This window comes from Larus michahellis, chromosome 1, assembly GCF_964199755.1.
Source record: "Larus michahellis chromosome 1, bLarMic1.1, whole genome shotgun sequence".
Taxonomy (NCBI): domain Eukaryota; kingdom Metazoa; phylum Chordata; class Aves; order Charadriiformes; family Laridae; genus Larus; species Larus michahellis.
The window spans coordinates 158,954,134-158,973,210 of record NC_133896.1 but is presented as its reverse complement, the minus strand read 5'-3'; the positions used below and the strand labels follow the sequence as shown (position 1 = coordinate 158,973,210).

Below are 19,077 nucleotides of genomic sequence, written 5' to 3'. Positions count from 1 at the left end.
TATCCCCATTAGGTGTTTCTCTGTAGCCATTTGGCTTATTTTCTCCATTTTCCCCCTTAGGTCCTGTGTAATACTCAAAAGACAATAAATATGCTAGATAACTTTAGATGCCTATGGTAGCTCAACTAATGAGCCTATACTTAATTTACAATGTATAGAGAAAAATGGTCTTTTTTAGGATATGATTCAACTGACTTATTTTACATTTATCCATTTTTGCAGGTATTTCAGTCTCAGTCTACCTCCCATGTGCAGCAAGGAACAGAATTAATGGTTTGCTACAGGCTCCAACTAAAAACAGAGAACAACATTTTAGAGTTGAAACAAAAGCAGCCTTTGAAGTTATGCCATGGTATCATCAGTTCTGTAGCTCACAGAATAAGTAGTATTGTACATGCAAAATATCAATCCGTATGTCACATGTCACAGAGCTGGACCATGAGAATGATAAAGCTGCTGGTGTTTCAAGGGCTTACCAGCAGTGCACAAATGAATGTAAGAGAAAATGAAGTTTCTTTTTTTGACTGGAGTTTTCAGTGGTAGATCAGACATCTAGCTTTATTCTATACTTAGAAGGCAAAAATATTTGCTGGGCATCTTCTGAGTTTTATAATGCAACCCTCATTCGCTAAAACGATTATAAATGGGTGTAAACTTTTGTGTTATTCCACTGAAATCAGTTGAATTCTTTATGCCTGTCATGTACTTAGAGTTCTGCCGGATCGACATGAAAAGGGGTCCCTTGAGCAGGAGGAAGTAATTAGGTAATAAAATAGACAGATACAAGGAACTAAAGGTGGCGTGGTCGGTTTTATGTTTGGCAGTCCCTAACTTCAAAATGTTTGGTGTGCAATCTGAATAATCTGCCAGCATTATTTATATTACATTTAGTATAGAATATATAAAACTTACTTAGTGAAGCTTCTTACAGGGAGTTTATTGCTTTGTGCAATAGAGAATGTCCTGGTTCTTAGATTGTTTCAAAGAGAACCTCAAGGTATTGTTCTCCCTCCACTACTATGGGTGTACGAGGTATTTTTCTGCCCTTTTTTCTGCTGTCTTTTTTTTTTTCCCCTAGCTACATTAATTTTTTTAGGCAATGATAAATCTGTCAGGCACACACAAACATAATTGTGGCTGAACTGTTTTCTTTATTTTAACTTAAGTAAGGATCTGTGAAATTTTAAAATGTTTATTTTATTTCCAGAATTAAGTGCCATCCTTGGTACCTCTGGACTGACATTCAGTTTCCACTAGCATTTGACGTTAGGAAGAAGTTCTTCACCATGAGGGTGGTGAGGCACTGGAACAGGTTGCCCAGGGAGGCTGTGGCTGCCCCATCCCTGGAGGTGTTCAAGGCCAGGCTGGATGGGGCTTTGAGCAGCCTGGTCTAGTGGGAGGTGTCCCTGCCCATGGCAGGGGGTTGGAACTAAGTGGTCTTTTGGTTCCCTTCCAACCCAAACCATTCTATGATCCTATGATTCCTCAGGGTTAACTAAACATTTATTAAGTCACTAAATAACCCTGTTACTTTATGGTATCCTTATAATATTTATGCATATTTTACATCTCTGAATTTAAAAGCTTGTGCTGTTTCTAAAGACAGAGAAATGTTCCCACAGAGTACCAAAATACCTACCGCAGTACTGGATTCCATCTAAAATCTTGGATTATGAAAATAGATAATATTATATTTATGTAAAAATAAGAATATTGAAAGTTCTTGACCCGCATTTCACAAGCTGAGTTCTGTGTGCCTATAACAAGCAGATAATAACATTAAATAATTTCAGAAGCTTGATGTTTCAATAAAAATAATTATTGAGTACTTCATAATTTGCTGACATCACATAATGACAAAGATAATGGACACAGATTTATATATGGTAGTAAGAAGTTCAGTTAAATGCCTGCCATAGAAATAAACCTGTTAGAAGAAAATATTATCAACCACTAACATCTTCACTAATCCTTATACATTGAAACCCTTTTAAGGAAATGCCTGTTAAATTAATACAAACAGCCTATCTTTAAAATAAACATTTTAAAGAAGTATGCAACACATTAGTTTATGCAAATGGCACTATGCAGGAATTTTGAATTATCTAATTAATGTGCAAATTGTCACATGCATAGATTAATTTTGCTGTGTAGTTTTAAAATAATTCCTTTGTATTCATTGATTAATTAAATATAACTGTGTGCTTTCGATGCCTAGAAAAATATAATTAGTTGCTCTTTACTGCTTTTTCTTTGCTGCTGATAGGACTTGTATAAATGCAGTCCAGCTGCTCCACACTCAAAAGCGACTGTGACCCTCCTGCTGTTTTTTCTTTCTGTGGTTTTGCAGCTGTTGAATTCTTTCCACTCAACTCAAACATTCATGGCACCCTTTTTCTCCTTATCCACATCTTGATATTCTTTACAACCATTTAATCTTCATCAGGAGAACCTGGAATGAGACTTCCTAAAGCTAGATTTCCTAGTCAGACTGAATAATAGTAGGCAGTTAATAGTGGTGACATCTGAGAGCAAACACAAAATCCTATGCAAGCACGCACGTAAAATCCTTTCATGTATCTTAATCACTGGATCTTAATTTTCTTTTTTTCTTAGACCAACATAGCATTAATTTAACATCATCAGTTTTAGCAGAATCACTCCTGCTGTACTCCACAGTAAATGAGGGCAGATTCTGGTTGAGTATTGGTATAGTATGCCAAGGGGACAGCCTTAGCCTGTCTTGAAAAATGTTGCTCATGAATGGTCTTTCTGACCATTATACAATTCAGAACCAAGACTGTTACCCAGACTGATACTACTCACAGCGTTCAGAGCACACAAGGGAAGCTCCCACAGCAGAAAGCAGATAGAGATGATCTTTCAGAGAAGCTATTTTGCCTATATGGTTTAAGAAGGTCCTAAAATACTGCCCCATAATCCTAATTCACCTTGTCTGAGCTACTAGTGAGCACTGTGGGAAGGATTTTATGTATTTCCATTCCTCTTTGTCTGAATCAAAATTGCACAGAAAAGAAGAAACAAAAGCAAGGAAGAAATAAAGTATCATCTAGGTGGAACATCATATTCAATCCTATTAACCTTTAATTTACCATCTTACTCTGGTTTCGCTTTCTGCTTCTGCAATATATGTCTGTCTCGGTATATTTACAAATGAGCTAGGAAGTGCTTTTTTTGGCAAACAATGAGCCAATGAAGTAGCAACCCCTCCAGAAGACCAAATGGGAAAGTGTCTAAGCCCACTTTGGGGTTTCAACTCAGTATCACATCATGTTTCTGAAAAGGCCTTGTGTATTTTTCAGAAAAAGTCATAAGTCACTTTGCTTTACACAGCCTGTTTGCAGTTATTTCATGCATCTGATTCCAAGCTTCCAAACACTGTGACAGGAGCTGGGCCTAAGCATGTCCTTCTCTGAATACCATTTCAAAGTCTTTTCATAATTTCATCTCCTTTTAATACTATACCCACCACTGTCTCTGCAGATCTGCAGACCAGCACTCATAACCTTGTCCTGTGCCCCTTGAAGGATGACTTTCTTGACCTACTCGAAGTCGGCCTGCTGGTGAGGCTCAGCAGCAAGTTTCCTGGAGGCTAAGTGTCAAATCACCAAAAATCTTGGCTTTTAGTGTGATTTTAAGGAAAGGGATACATAAATATCTTCTAATTCCTTATAGACTGAGTAGTGTGAGATGTGGCTTAGACTCACCAGGCACATTTCTCCTCTGTGGTAGGAAAGGGCAAAAATTTACACATCTGTTCAATCACCTGTTAACTCCTTCTCCCAGGCATTCCTTTATTCTGATCTCTGTTTAAAAAAAAAAAAAAAAAAAAGCGAGTACCTTTTGATTTTCTGTGATTTTAGACCTTTTAGTTTTGCAGGAGGACTTTTAATTTTGACACCCCACCTTCTACATCTGTGGAGAAGGGAAACTAGCTTCATTACACACCAGTGCTATACCACCTCTGTGTTATATAGCATCAAATTAGCAGGTTGATAACAAAAGTTAAATTAGTTCTGCAGCCATATATTCTGCATACAGTGAAGCAGTTGAGTGCTCTGTGCGCCTGTTTCTGGAGTGCCCGAGCATGAAGAGGAAGTTAGCAGTGCACAAGGCATATCTATCTAGAGGTAAATGTAAACATTTACAGAGTTAGAGGCAAGTGTTCATATACAGCTGCTTGGTGTTGATTGATGAGAAGCTCAACACGACCCAGCAATGTGCGCTCGCAGCCCAGAAAGCCCACTGTACCCTGGGCAGCATCAAAAGTAGCATGGCCAGCAGGTCGAGGGAGGTCATTCCACCCCTCTACTCTGCTCTTATGACACCCCACCTGGAGTACTGCATCCAGCTCTGATGAAGAAGGACTGAAGAGCAGCCCTGAGGAGAAGGACTTGGGGTTGTTGGCTGATGAGAAACTAAACATGACCTGGCAATGTGCACTCGTAGCCCAGAAAGCCAACCATATCCTGGGCTGCATCAAAAGAAGCATGGCCAACAGGTCAAGGGACGTGATTCTGCCCCTCTTCTCTGCTCTTGTGAGACCCCACCTGGAGTACTGTGTTCAGGTCTGGGGTCCCCACCATAAGAAGGACATGGACCTGTTGGAGCAAGTCCAGAGGAGGGCCACAGAGATGATCGGAGGGCTGGAGCACCTCTCCTGTGAAGACAGGCTGAGAGATTTGTGTTTGTTCAGCCTGGAGAAGAAAAGGCTCTGGGGAGACCTTATAGCAGCCTTCCAGTACCTAAAGGGGGCCTACAGGAAAGATGGGGAGGGACTCTTTATCAGGGAATGGAGCTATAGGACAAGGGATAAAGGTTTTAAACCGAAAGAGGGGAAATTTAGATTGGATATTAGGAAGAAATTCTTTCCTGTGAGGGTGGTGAGGCAGTGGAACAGGTTCCCCAGAGAAGTTGTGGATGCCCCATCCCTGGAAGTGTTCAAGGCCAGGCTGGATGGGGCTTTGAGCAGCCTGGTCTAGTGGGAGGTGACCCTGCCCATGGCAGGGGGGTTGGAACTAAATGATCTTTAAGGTCCCTTCCAACCCAAACCATTCCATGCTTCTGTGATGCTAGCATATTTCTGAGTTAATGTGTCATTTTTGCCAATTTCTTAAATAAATATATTTTTACATTGCTTTCGAATGGGAATGTCAGCGTTAAGTAAGATGATGCAAAAGTATTGTAATGCAAATCTTTAGCAGATGTTGTGAATTCATTTTTTATTTGCATAGCTGAATCCACTAATCCCAAGAGCTGAACTATAATTTATATTCTATTTATTATTCTGCTGCCACATTGTCTGAGATGAGGAAGCCCCTGCTTAATTACATGAAGTATATGAATAAGTATTCTAGGATTAAGACACACATATATTTGTTATTTCTTCTCTCCAGAAATTGAAATTCAGGTGTCTAGAAAAGATTAAGGGTGTCAAAACCTAATGCAAAAATGTACAATTTGGGAAAGAAAAAAAAGTAAATCCTTCCAATTCATTTATCTGTCACCCATCCCAAAGTAGTATCTTCATCTGAGAAATTTATTTTACTTTTTATTCAGTCTAAATTAAAATATCCCAAATGGCCACTTCTCTATGCGAGGGTATTCTAATCCAGTGGATTTCACAGCCCTGATCCTCTCTCAAAAGCCTGTACTGACCTCTGCAAGGGGCTAGTGGCACACTCACATGCAGGTAAAATTATATTCTGGGTTTTTTTGAGTCTTTTCCACTTTTATTTCTTAGTCCTTAATTTTGCTCTTTTGTCTCAGTTACATACCATTTATGTCACTCTATTTTCCTTTTTCCGTTGACATGTTGAAGCATGATATCTATGCCCCTCCACCTCTTTATATAGGAAGTGAATTTTTAATTGTTGAAGTAGAAAATCAGAATGTTTCATCAATGTTTCTGGCTTCCAGTGGCAGATATAAAATCATTGTGGTAAAACTATGATATCTGGTCAATTTGCTGAAAGGTCACTTTTAACATTAGTACTTTCCAGGTTTCTTTCTGTCACGAAATGTCTGTGTGCCAGATTTAACCAGAGAGAATAAAATTGCTTGCAGTTTTTCCAAAATTGCTCTAATTTTATCTTCTCCCTTAACGCTTACTGTTCTACAGATCTAACCATTTAATCCTGTGTTGCTTGATACCAATTAGGATATTTAAAAAACTAACAGTAGTATGGTTGGCGGGTACTCTGAAGTTTTGGTTCATTGCCATATATACTTATTCATTGTTTCAGATCTATCAGGCAAATTGCACTTCATGCTCACCTCTACACCAATCATCTGAATTATTTCTATAACTCTGTATGAAACAGCCTCAGTGCAAAATGCGTTTCATATAAAGGTCAACCTTATAGTCCTCTTATACTGTATTTTTGTACTCCTATAAAAGAAGCCCAAAATGTAGTCTGTTTGTGCACTATAATCTGTTCTTTATAAAGGCATCTTTTTCTTCTCCGCACCCAAAGATTTATTCTCTCCAAAATTTTGAATACCTGCTTTGGTCATTAAAATTTGTGCTGTATAATGAGATATTTATGTCATATATATTGTACAGAGATTGGCAGAATAAATTTTCTTTTCTTCTCTTGGTAACTATAATAATCTGTTTCCCCTTTTCTAATTATCTGGAATTTCCCATGTTCCTCATATTTCAAAAATAATTAGGTCAGAAAAAAAGAACGTAACACAGGGAAGTGAAATGACTATATATCCTTTATATACACATAACATTAATCAAAATTCCATCCTACTCTTTGCTGCTGACTACTTTTACAAGGTTTCTAATACTTGAAAATCGTCCAAACATCCCTTTTTTTTCCTTAAAAAAAATACATTTCTCTCTTCAGTAGATAGGCCCTCTAGATATTTCAGCTCTCACTTGATAGATTTTTCAAATACGAGCCATGCCTAACCCACTCTCCCCACCCTCCCCAAATCCAAACAAACAAAACTAAAAATCCTGAGTTATGAGCACATAGTGACAAGTTTTGCAAACAAAGTCCATCTCTTTCACATACTTCACAGACATAATAATACATCAATCTGTTACTGGTTGTCAAAGGAAGAAAAGAGGAAGTTTAGAAAGGAAAAAAACGAATTTAGCAAGACAGCACAACCTGTTTTTACTCCTTTGTGATGACAATTTTTGCATTTCTTCTAACAGAAATACAGGGTACAAGTTAATTTTGATTGCCTTCTTTTATTCACTACTTTTTGAATAGATTTTACTAAATCATGCCATTTTCCCTTGGCAAACAGAACACATCGTAGTAAACAAAAGAAAGAGAAAACGAAACTGCAACATAATTAATTACGCTGGCAGGACTGATTGTTTTTCCTTGCATAAGCTATGTTTGGATATTTAAAACTTAAAACTACATTACTTAGCACTCCTATAAAGCAGTTACATGCCAGCCATACCTGATTTTGATTTTGTAAATAACAAGACAAAGACATGGAGAAAAGGAGTTGCTTTCAGGAAAGATTTGAGTTCTGGTGTTAGAAGCTGTCCTATCACTGAGAACGTTGGATTGCAGTCGGTAGCTACCTCTTAGTTTGCCATTTTTCATCTTTCTTTCTTAGCTAGGCAAGAGAGAGACCTGAGAAAAAAAATAGGGGGGGGGGGGAAAAAACAACAACAAAAAAGTAGTTCTGAGGCTTCATTTCAAAGACATCTATGTGGTTTGTTTGAGCTGTTGATTTGGAGCTGCGTGCTTTTGTGCCCTTTATACTTGCCGTGTTCTTTCCATTAGTATCTTCTATCATGCTGTTGTGCTATTGAAATTGAGTGCATGGTGTTTATTCCTATGCTTAAAGATTTGCTCTGTGTACAGAACTGGGAGTACAGCCCTACAGCCTATTTGTGCACACTCCGTGTAAATCAAATAGCGTGCTGAGCCTGAGAATATAACTGGGTTCCTGTGCCATAACCTGAACTGGGGAATATTCTGTCTCAGGGAAAAACAGCCTGCTGGATCTTGTCAGCTGTGCACTTAGGGAAGTGAGGGGGAAAATGATCAGATAACATCCTTATCTGTGAAGACCTAAGAGAACTGAGTTTTCCATATTCACAGGCTACCTGAAGGTATTGGCAGCAGTATCTAGTCTAAACAAACACAAAATCTCCCTGATAAAAAGCATCATTCGGAAGCAAAGGAAGAGAGGTCAGAGCACAGCTTCTGCAACACCAGAGGATCCTGGCCAGTCTGTACACGCTGACAGTGCTATCCTGTCTAGCCAAAAGCTCTTTCATCTGTTTAGGCAAGTAAAAATGACAAGTTAGTACAAGGAGGCTGCTAAGGACAAAGCTGGGGAAAATGGAGCTTCTCTCACACGAATTTCCTGTGGAGGGGAGTTGGGGAGAGCCCCCCCGATGGTAGTGTACCCTGTCTCAGCTCGTAACTGGAAGAGGTCTTGCATTTGTTTCCTAATCAACACTACATTAGTCTTGACATGGTAGTGGAGGGATGTTGATTCAATTTAATCCTTTAAATTGTTTTGGACCCCTTAGTGAATGAGTTGCTCTGGCTAGGCCATGAAATATTGGCGTTTATCAGCTTCTTGACTTGGCTGGGAAGGAAATTTACTTTGTCTGATATTAGATGTCTTTCTGGACTCAAGAGCATAGACTATCTGCATAGTCAATGGAAAGAAATGAGGGTCTTACAGTGCACAATTCATCTGACCTATTTTAAGCATGGATATTACAGTAGGGTATATGACACCTGAATAATGTCTTCTACTGACGTTTAAGAAAGTCCATACCTAACTCATCAATCCAAGTTTAGCTGAAGTGTTTTTCACCTGATCAAAGACGTTTTTAGCAAGGTAGCACTGAGTATGCTCACTGGATTCCTCTCTAAAGCCTTACAAAGACACTGCAGTATTTGCTAGGTTCAAAATGTATGACCTGTTAGTGAGAAGACGACTGATGTTTAATTGGATTTGTCCATTTGCTTCAGAGTGAACTAAGGCTGCAGTGGTGGGGGAGGAATTCTCTGGTAAGGGAAAGTTTCAAAGACTCTCTGATTACATTTCCCCAGAAGCAAGCCCTGTTGTTTGCAAGTAGCTCAAGTTCATCTATACAAGCCTGCACCATAAATTCAGTATTTCTTATTACTGTTTTCTGTGATACAGTAAATTTGAATAATAATAAGTTCTGATACTATTCTTGAGACTATGAAAGGGTTAAATTTAAGAGGACATTAAATTATTGTGTCTACATGGTAACACAATCTCAGTTCACACTAGAAAGTATCTGGTACATTAAAGATATGTCATTTTGCATTTTGATAATATCTCGTAAGTTTTTATTTCTTTATTCATATCTTAGTTTATTGTCAATTCTGTTTTGCTTTCTTTTAACATATTTTTTTTTTTACTGAGGGTAAAGCAAGTTTAAAATACAAAAAAATCCCTAAGTCAAAGTTATAGTGTTTGGTTATCTCCCCAAAAGGAAAAAAAGAATGAAGAAAGTTTAAATATTTTGACTCATTTAAAATTAAGTACAAAAAATCAAATAAGATTATGATTAGATCACCACTTTTGTCCAGGACAAATCTGGGCTGCCACCAACTGGTGCGGCCTGCTCATTCCCACTTACCAATTCCCATTACTTCCACGGTGTTAACACTGGTATTTGCACAGCTGGGCTGAGAATAAAATCAGGGAACCATTCTGGCTGAAAAAATAGCTACAAATTTTGTGTTGTTTTTGTTTGAGAAGCCTAATACAAGATAAAAGTGATTGATTTGAGATAGCAGATGATGACGCCACGTCTAAAAGTGCTTTTTCATCCTAGGTGCTTAGATAGCCAGTATATTTGAACAAGATAGATGGAAGAAATAAGGAAGTTCTCTCAGTCCCTCTGTTAGTTACTCTGCAGATGAGTAAGTCAGTCGGACAAGTAGACGTAAGGGTGAGATTCCTCTCAGCCACCCAGAACACAAACATCCAGCCTGGACTTCTCTTCTGAGTCCATCTAAGGTCAGTAGAGAAAGGGACCTCCAGAGGGCAATCTCTTCTCATTTTAACAAAAATATCTAGGATGCATAGAACAAGTCACCCTATGGAAATACTTATCTTCACAGACTGTCTTGAAAACAAGATGACTAACTCAGGCTAGGAGTGCAGCTTTTCAGTGTCTAACATAAGGAAAGGTAGATCATCTTACAAATGACTTAGTAAGTTTAATTCATTAAATTTCCATAGTTAGCTCTTTCTCTCCTACCACAACCATTAGCCTGTCCTGTTTTCTAAGAAGGGAATTGTGAACTCTGACTAGACTTCCAGGATAATGTGGTAGAATTTCAGAGACTTTTAAAGCTGGGGGAAAGCAGTGGATCATTTTTGCCTGGCCTCCTGTATAATACAGATTGTAAAGAATGTTTAATTATCGTTGTTTTGATTCCTGCGATTTACATGGTTCTAAAGTAAATCTGATCCAAACTTAGAATTTCAACCTTTTAAATTTTTGTTTGGCTCTGTTTCAGGAATGAAATATACTTCTTTGGGTTTCTGCTATAAGTAAGTTTCAGGCTGGCCGCTTTCACAGTTACTTCTTCATGCATTGTTAAGTCAATGCTGAGTCATCTTCGTTTCAGTCAGCAGTTGCTAAGCTTTCCAGCAGTTGTCTCTCTAACACCTCTGATTCTCCATGATTTCTAAGAAAATCCAGTTGATACAAGTACGGAAATGAGGTGGCCTCCGCCTTAATAGAAGTCCATAAAAAAATGTCTTCATGACCGTACAACTAGTTGAGGTATTGTGAAAGTAGGATCCGCAGTTCTCTACTGCTAATCAGGAGTGTTAAACTAACTAAAAGCATCTCTGGTGAAGTTTTGACCCCTTCCCACCATCACTCCTCCAAACAATTCCTGAGCACAATTTGGGAATTAAGACCGCTTAGTGATCAGTCCCAGAAGGCAGCTTAGATGTGGCTACACTGTGTTGGAAGGTAACACAGCTTAATAGAACATAGCAGAATACTTAATAAATAGACGGGCTGGTTTTTTGCCAGATGGTTTATATGCCAGAGAAATAATCCCTCTCACATTTCATTTACTAGTATAGACTCAGCCACAGAGTCCTCAGCAGGAGTGCTACCAGACCAGAGGACATTTCCAGACTGCAGGAGCTGAGATACCCAAGGGTCTGTGCAGCTCCAGGAAACTAGAAGTCTAGCTGAAATTTGGCCTTAGAGCAGTTTGTCTGCAGATGTTGCTCCAGAGTTGCTACAGCTCCTGGGATCATTGATGACCCTGAAGTCATTCCAGCCCTGCAGTTTTGCCTGCCATGGTCTGCGTGAGTGGTCCCAGGACAGCACAGTTTTGGGTTGCACCAGAGCTATAGGTGAATTCAGTTGTTAAGGAACCAAATAAATAAAATGTCACGAAATGTAGTTAGCCTGCAAACTTCAAAACTTACCCGTATTTCACTGAGAATTTAATCAAAAGTGACACTTTTGCAAAATCTTCCCTTTTCAAAAACTGGCTTTTTATAATGAAAAAGCATTCCATCTCATTACATCCACTCAGATCTAGACTCAGGAATACCTTTAAGAAAGTGTAGTAATAATATGAAGCATCAAGATGTATAAAATTCATCAGTTTAGTAATATGTAGTAGTCCACAGTTAAAATTTGAATTTTATACTTTATTTGACTTTGTATGACTTAAGTTTCCTACATTAGTTCGTTAGTTCTTTTATCTGGTATATCAAAGAGCCCTTTAACATCTACCATTTTCTGTCTTTGAAGGTACTCGATGCTGTAATCAAGTCTCCTCTTGATCTTCTTTCCAATAATGTAAACCGATCAAGTTCCTTGAAGTCTCTTTGCTATAAGACCTTTTGTTCAAAATGAAAAAAAAATTATTTCAGACTGATGGAAAACATTTTTATCGATGTTGCTTTCTTATGAATTACTCCTTAATAGGCATGTGTCATATGACACATACTGAAAAAATATGTTCCTCCTTTCAGTGACCCAGTTCGGTACCAATGAAATCAGTCGTTGAGGCTTTGCATTCTTTCTGCATTGATTTTCAGTGAGGCATCCAAAGAACTGACAGGAAGCAAATCTGAGTTTTAAGCACCACTTGTCCCACACTGTTATTAACCAAGGTCATGTCTAATAATATAAAGATATAAAAGTGATTGGCTTTCTTGTTATCTTCACCCTTAGGAGAATCCTAAGCTTCCAGTTCGGATATCAAAGATTTGAGAGTCAAAGAAAAACTAACAATGTCTGCAAAGACATCGACTAGGCCAACATTAGAGTAACTCTACTTCTGCTGATTTTTCTAGGTACAAAGATTTGGCTGATACGGCTGCAGGAGAGAAGAAGAAATTGTCTGCCAAGGAGAGATGTCGTCTTGTTCTTCAGCAGTGTAAATTACAAGGCTGGCAGGTTTGTGATCTACAAAGCAATTAAAATATCATTCTTTAAACAAGCTAGCTGAGTCATTTCCATTGTGGCAAGCCACCAGATCCTTTGCAGCAGTATATTCTTTTGACATTTTATATATGCTTTGGAATAGAATCAAACTGATTTTCTGAGTTTTCTAGCACATGAGTAGCTGTGATCATTGTGTCAAAAAATCAGTGTATTCTTGTGGGAAGGAAAAGATTTCAATTAAGCATGTACCCTGTGTAAATTTGCATTCAGGTTTTTAAAGGTATTTGGTGTACATATTTTAGTGGTTGAATGGTTTCTGAATTACAAAAAAAAAAAAAACAAAAAACCTGCACATTTTCTTTATGTAAAATCCTATAATAAATACTACACTGTCATAATAGGGGAGACTCAAAACAACTCCTTAGGCCTTCCCGTCTGGTCAATGCCTTTGTAGGTACCAGCATGCTGATTCAGAGATAGACCAAAGTACCTAGTGTTGCTGTACATCAAGTAAAGTAAAAAAAAAAAAGAGCCAAATACTGAACAGGAAGCTCTCAACTTCCTATCCCATCTCCTTACCCTATTTATATCCTAGTTAATCCTCACCAACGTGAGGATTGTAAGGTGGATGTCCCCATTTGTCCAGAGTACTCAGTCATCTCCGTTGGGTAGCTTTGTAATTCAGCAGGACTGATTTCTTTGACATAAAGAAAATGGTGTTTCCTTGCACACTATATAAGCTATTTCTGTGACTTAATGTGTAGAGCATTCTTCCAGACGGTGTGAGCTTCAAATTCAGGTCTTTTCCCAGCATAGGAGGACTGAAATCTATTCCACAAGAGAGCTTCCAGACCAGTTTCAGGGACAAGTATGAAGTTTAGCAGCTAGACTCCTATAGGCTTCAGGAATATTAGTTTGAAGGAAGGGATTAACATAGGTCTTCTGATTAATGCATGACCTCTAAGCATTAAGATGCCCTGAAAAATTTCTGCAACTGTTTATGAAGAACAAGGACTATGTTGGACTTTGGGTGTTTCTCAGTGGCCCAGATTCCTTAGTTATAACAGGAAAAAAGGTAGGCCTCCCACTAGCACACATCCATGATCACCTGCAGTTGGGCACATAAGAAGATTCTTCTTTGGACAAAATACTCTTTAAGTCCCTTTTTAGTCGCTAAAGTAAGTAGTGGGCACATATAGCCCTACTCCCTCAGAAGCGAAGAGGAAAAGGACGGACCCTGAAAAAGATAACAACATTAAAATAGACTTGCTTTCACTACTCAAGTTTCTTGAGTCAGCTCTGGAGTATATTCTGCATCCTTTCCAAAAGTTTACCTGTAAAAACCAGTCATTAATATCTAGAAGCTGTACCTTCACTTACAGGTACCTGGAGCTGAGAATACCACTAACCTTCAGAACTCGTGTGGGGCTACAGGCTTGATGTTGGGCAAAAGCTGTGTAACGGTAATTGCATATTGTGCTCCAGTCACAGAACACAGAGCAGGATGCCTATGGAGTTTATTTCCCCACGAGACAGTAACAGCATTACAGCCTGAAAAAAAGCAATTGGCCGTCAGTGAAAGCCTACAGCTCAAGACTAGTGATTCTGTAGTGATTGGCATTTGAAAACAAGCCTGAAACCTTGAAAGACAAAAACATAAAAAGGAAATTGCAAAATGGAATCCCTCCGTCACGCAGGGGACTGAAGCTTGGGATAGCAAAAAGATTTTAGAGGTTCTGACTCCAGAATCTCATTAACACCAGAAGCCAGGTGTGCAAAGACTACAGCAGTGCATAATGCATCATCCATCAAACCAGAAAGGAAAAAAACTCTGAAGAGATGCTGATAAGTTAAATGAAATAGGAGGGTTTGGGGGTGAGAGTTATACCACTGTCACTCAGTGACTAAGAAGCACGTGGCAACAGACTAAGCTGAAAGGAACAAGGTCTGAAAAAATGAGTGACCTTCTCCTTACATCTTTTTCAAGCCACAAAGAGCTATGATAAACATATGGAAAGATGAGAAAATTCACTCTGAGTCCAGACAATTTCTTACAGATAAATACCCAGCGAATACAAGCTTGACACCAACATGTTTTGTATAGGTGATACAAAAACATATACCCAACTACCAGCAGTAGTGACTAATGTCTGTGTCACATAATATCTCTCTCTCAATTATCTTTTTGATTCATTTGACTAATCATGAAAGTTGAACTTTAAGTAACAACCTGCATGAGGAAGCTTATACAATCTGCAGTTGTCATGGGTGCCCTCCTCTATGCTTTTACAGCAGAGGACTCTGAAAAAAGAAGAAAAAAATTTAAAAGGGAGAAGGAGGGGGAAGAAAGGGAAGGAAAGGAGGAATTAGGAACCCAGGATGATGTCAGCTAGCAAAGCCAGAGGAAAAGAGTCATCTGTAGTACATCATTAAAAATCATCCAAGAAGTAGGGGGTTGCACATATAACCAGTTTATTCAGCCACTGTTGCCAGCAGTAACTACTTCAAATGAGTCACTGCTGGAACTGAAAATCTATTTGATGCAGGGGTTCATGAATAAGTCAAAAAATGTCTTCCTCAGCACTGTTACCTGCACTTCCCTGAAGAGCTGTTGCAGATTCAGGGAGATAAATTGACCAAAAAAAAAATAATAGATAGCTAAAATATCCACATCAAAGATGATGAAGTTTAGTTTAGCAACACACATCTGAAATCAACCTCCTGCTTATATGTCATCATCAGAGGATGAGGTTGCCAATAAACTCCTTAGGAAAGGGGGAAAAAGAAAGATCTGGACTTCATAGCTGAGTGAATCTGAATGATACTCTATTTAACTTCCTTCTGATAACATATCTCACCATCCCATTTTGTGAAAAGTGATATGAACTTGGAGGAGGGGAAAGTAAATGTGTGTTCTGAAGTGAGAGCCCAAAAATGAGTAAAGAAAATGGTTTCTTTGTATTTATTTCCTGCTTGACAATTTATCTTTCTCATGTAAGTTGTGTTTGGAGAGTTTTTTTAGCCAACAAAACAACAAAACCCAGAGCCTACTCACAGAACAAATTCTTTCTCCTCTTGCAAATACTGCAGTCTGTTTAAAAATGGAGGACAAGTGAAGAAGATCCAATACCAGAATCCAGTTTTGGTTTATTTTCTACTGTTTAGTAGAGCATAAGAGCAAACGCTATCAGCTAGCCAACGTCTGGTGCTTGATTCAGCAGCTTCTGTGCTAGAAGAAAGTATTTATTAGGGAAGTGTTGATAGGTTTATGAGATGTTGCTGTTACTTGGGTAAGCTGAGCTGGAGATAACTAAACTAGGACAGTAAAATAGCTATTTCATTGAAGCTGGCATACCATGCAGTTTCAGTCTTGCACTTAGCTTAACTACTGAAATTATAAAAGTGCAGAGCTACTAACGAAAGGCAGTTTTTGCATCCTGACTCTGTGCACAGCCTAGCTAAGGTGTTCTTTCATCTTAAATATATACTTGATCATGACAAGCTTAGCTACTTGCTGTGACTTTTAAGCGTGCCCGATGTAAGAGAAAATCAGATTTCTAAATCAAAACAAGCCATTCCTCCTCCAGACAGAGTGAAAGTAATAGACTTGTTTAACCCCTGGAGAAGTCAGTGAGAGTTTTGCTATTAATGTTAGAAAAAGCAAGATGATATGTAGAAACTTTAGACTCAAATTGAGTGGAAGTGCTGGCTGCTCCATGTAAAGCAGAAGAACCTCCTGCCCTCCAGAACATCTGAAGGCCGTTACATTTGGAAACCTACATTTTCAGTGCTATGTTCATTTATTGTCATGCAGTCATGTATTAGCTAAGCAAAGCCTACAATCCCAATAGCATGACTCGCTTGCAAACATTATCATGCTCTGGGAGAAGAACAGGGCACAAACAGTCCTTGGCTTTTTTTACTGTCATAAGGAAACTTTCATTTATTTGGATTATCATTCCTCACACTGTTAAGCTTGCAAATATAAATTCAAAAAAGGAGAGTTAGCTCATAGCTTACTGAGCTTTCTCATCAAAACTTGGAGCTTTACATTTTGTTTAGCTAAGGTCAGTGGTCTGCAATTAACCCTTCTCGGTTACTTCAGATGGAGCTTGCCGAAATGCAAACAACTTGTATTATACCAGAAGTAAAACAAAACATCAGTTTAATTTGCTCTTGCTATACAGCGCAGCTGTTAAATACAAGTGCTGCAAAGGCCAGACTTCACTCAAAGTGAATCTTTCAGCCTTTGACTGCTGGGAATGCTTGTCTGGTTAAAAGATAGGAACCCCTAAAAATGTCTAATAAAAGCTTTGTCTTAGTTTATCTTTCCACTTTTTAGCCTGCCGCTTCTAATCCACAATGATTCCTTCTTATCAGTAGCTTTGAACACAAGAGATCACTCATTTTGGAAAGAGTAAGCCACGTCTTAACTCTGAATGGGGTGATCCAAAGATTCATCAGGTATGAAATAAGCAGTACAGGAAAGTCAGTCAAATGGTGTATGAAGCTCCAAATCAGCACCAGGTAGTTGCATGAGGTAGATACTGTGTTAGTGCCAGTTCACATTTTTACAGCTACAGACACTGCTCAAGTTGTTTCAGGAGCCTGCAGTGTTTCTGGAGAAATCATCCTTGCCAGCGTGGAGCTGTGTTATTAAACTTCTTCCACTCAGGAAGAATGTTAAAACAGAGAACAAGCCCTTAATAAAGGGAAATACCAGAAGTCCGTCTAGAGTTTTTAAATTCTTCTAGCACTTCTATAACTGCAGAAGGAAAATTAAGAGTCTGATCCAAATCTTACCAATCACAAAGAGAACCATATTTCATTACTGACCTACAGGTGTTTCATTTATTGGATTTGATACAGCTGTCTAAGTATTTTTTTTATTTCAATATATTAATATATGATATTAGGATACGAGCGTCCTTTTTGGGAAAAATATATTTATGATTAAACAGAAGAGTATGAAATGTATGTGGCATACATATGTAAATTGTATGCTTAGTTCAGAGAGAGTTTTAAATTATTTTTTGAACTGTTTATTTTGGCTTAAAATGAAAATGGTTATGCTATATTGAAATACAAATTGCTTTGTACATGAGACGATAAAAGTACTAGAGTACTTTGCAAGCAATGCAATAGATAAGGGATTCTTAACTCTTTTTTTCCCTTGAGTAGGAAAACTGAGTACTCATAAATCCTATGCCAGTTTATTCATTTATCATTTAGAAATTTTAACTGTGCTGGAAGTCAATGTTCCTTTTTGGTTTGAACATCTTATTTTAAGAGTCAATTTTCTTTCAGGCAATTTTAAAATTAAGTAAATTATGAAGATCACATTTAAAAAAAAATATCCCAGGAGGAGTTTCCAGACTAACAGTAAATAATTGGAGCACCAGTGTCTATATTTCCCTCATACTTTGAATTACGTTAGCAAAATTACATTGTCCCATTATATCGTTGTCCCTTTATAACATCCCATTATATTCTTGGAAATAATTTGCTAGTAGCAGGAATTGCCACAGAGTGACTTTACTACCAAAAGTCTTGATACTTTTGGTACCTACCTGCAGTCTTTCTCAGCAGCTATTTTGTGCCACACAGTACGAGTCCATCCCATCCCCTTGGCCAGAGGATAGAATGGTTGGTTCACTTGAACCTCAGAACACGAAGCTCTCGGTCTTTCAACACAGAACTCTATTTTTGGTTCCTGTTTGGTTCCAGTGTTCATTTCTTATTTGCCTGGGTTTAGTTTTCCAGTCTCCTACCTCAGGCTTTACTTTCTCCACCATTGCTGTCCCCATCGCCTGTTGCCTGTGTTTCTCAGTTCACGCAGAGAGACATTTTCATATTGTTTCTTTTGGTGCTATGTCTATTTCTAGAATTTTGAAAGATTAGAATGGTAGGTCCATGAGAGATCTCATGAGATAAAACTGGGGTAGGGTTTCCTCCGTGGAATATTTTTTACATACCTCTTGTATTTCCTGGTCCCTTCCTTTCCCGTAGGGCAGTCCTTTTTGTCACCTCACAATTGCAAAGAGCTGTGAGGTTTATACACTTCTTGGAAAAGGAATGACCATTTTTCTGCCCTTTCCCAGAGAGCTGAATGACAGTTTTTTCTCCCTAAAGTTCAACTCCTGACAAGCGCTTAATGTCACTTGCATGAATACTGGACTACTCACATACTTTATATTAAGGCCATACTTAAGCTATGCTAAACTGTGGGTTTATTCAGTATGTACCATGGTGCAAGGTCATTAGTTTGCCAGAGACAAAGGAAGACTCTTAAAATGTGTGAAGAAAAGCTAACAAATAAAGCAGAAAGAGTAAGCCTTTAAAAATAACATTTCAGTCCATGTAAAAGATCAGTACCCTGTAAATGTGTTTGTCGTTACAACATTTTTGCAGACATGTACACTGCAAAAAGACACATTTTACAATAGTTTTAAGGCTTTTTTCTACATTTCATTAATGCACTGTGAAAATGTGTGTCATTGTGTAAAATATCATTAGATTATAGTTCTCTGTCTTTTGTAGGTAGCTATTTTGAAAGTACTGCCAGAAACACACAGCACTCCCACAAATTGCCTTTTTTAAACTAAAGAACAGCTTTGCAGATTCCCTTGACACCTATTAAGTATGAGCTA

At 38.2% G+C, this 19,077-nt stretch overlaps 1 protein-coding gene across 4 annotated transcripts in view; it reads left to right on the top strand.

Annotated features, from left to right (window-relative positions):
* The window catches only part of MYO16 (myosin XVI), a 400,883-nt gene that overhangs the window by 321,689 nt on the left and 60,117 nt on the right, over positions 1–19,077 (top strand). For all 4 annotated transcript variants that reach the window (XM_074561661.1, XM_074561651.1, XM_074561671.1 and 1 more), the window contains one exon: positions 12,337–12,439. In XM_074561661.1, coding sequence (XP_074417762.1) covers positions 12,337–12,439 — 103 coding nt within the window. The remainder of the gene's footprint in view (positions 1–12,336; positions 12,440–19,077) is intronic.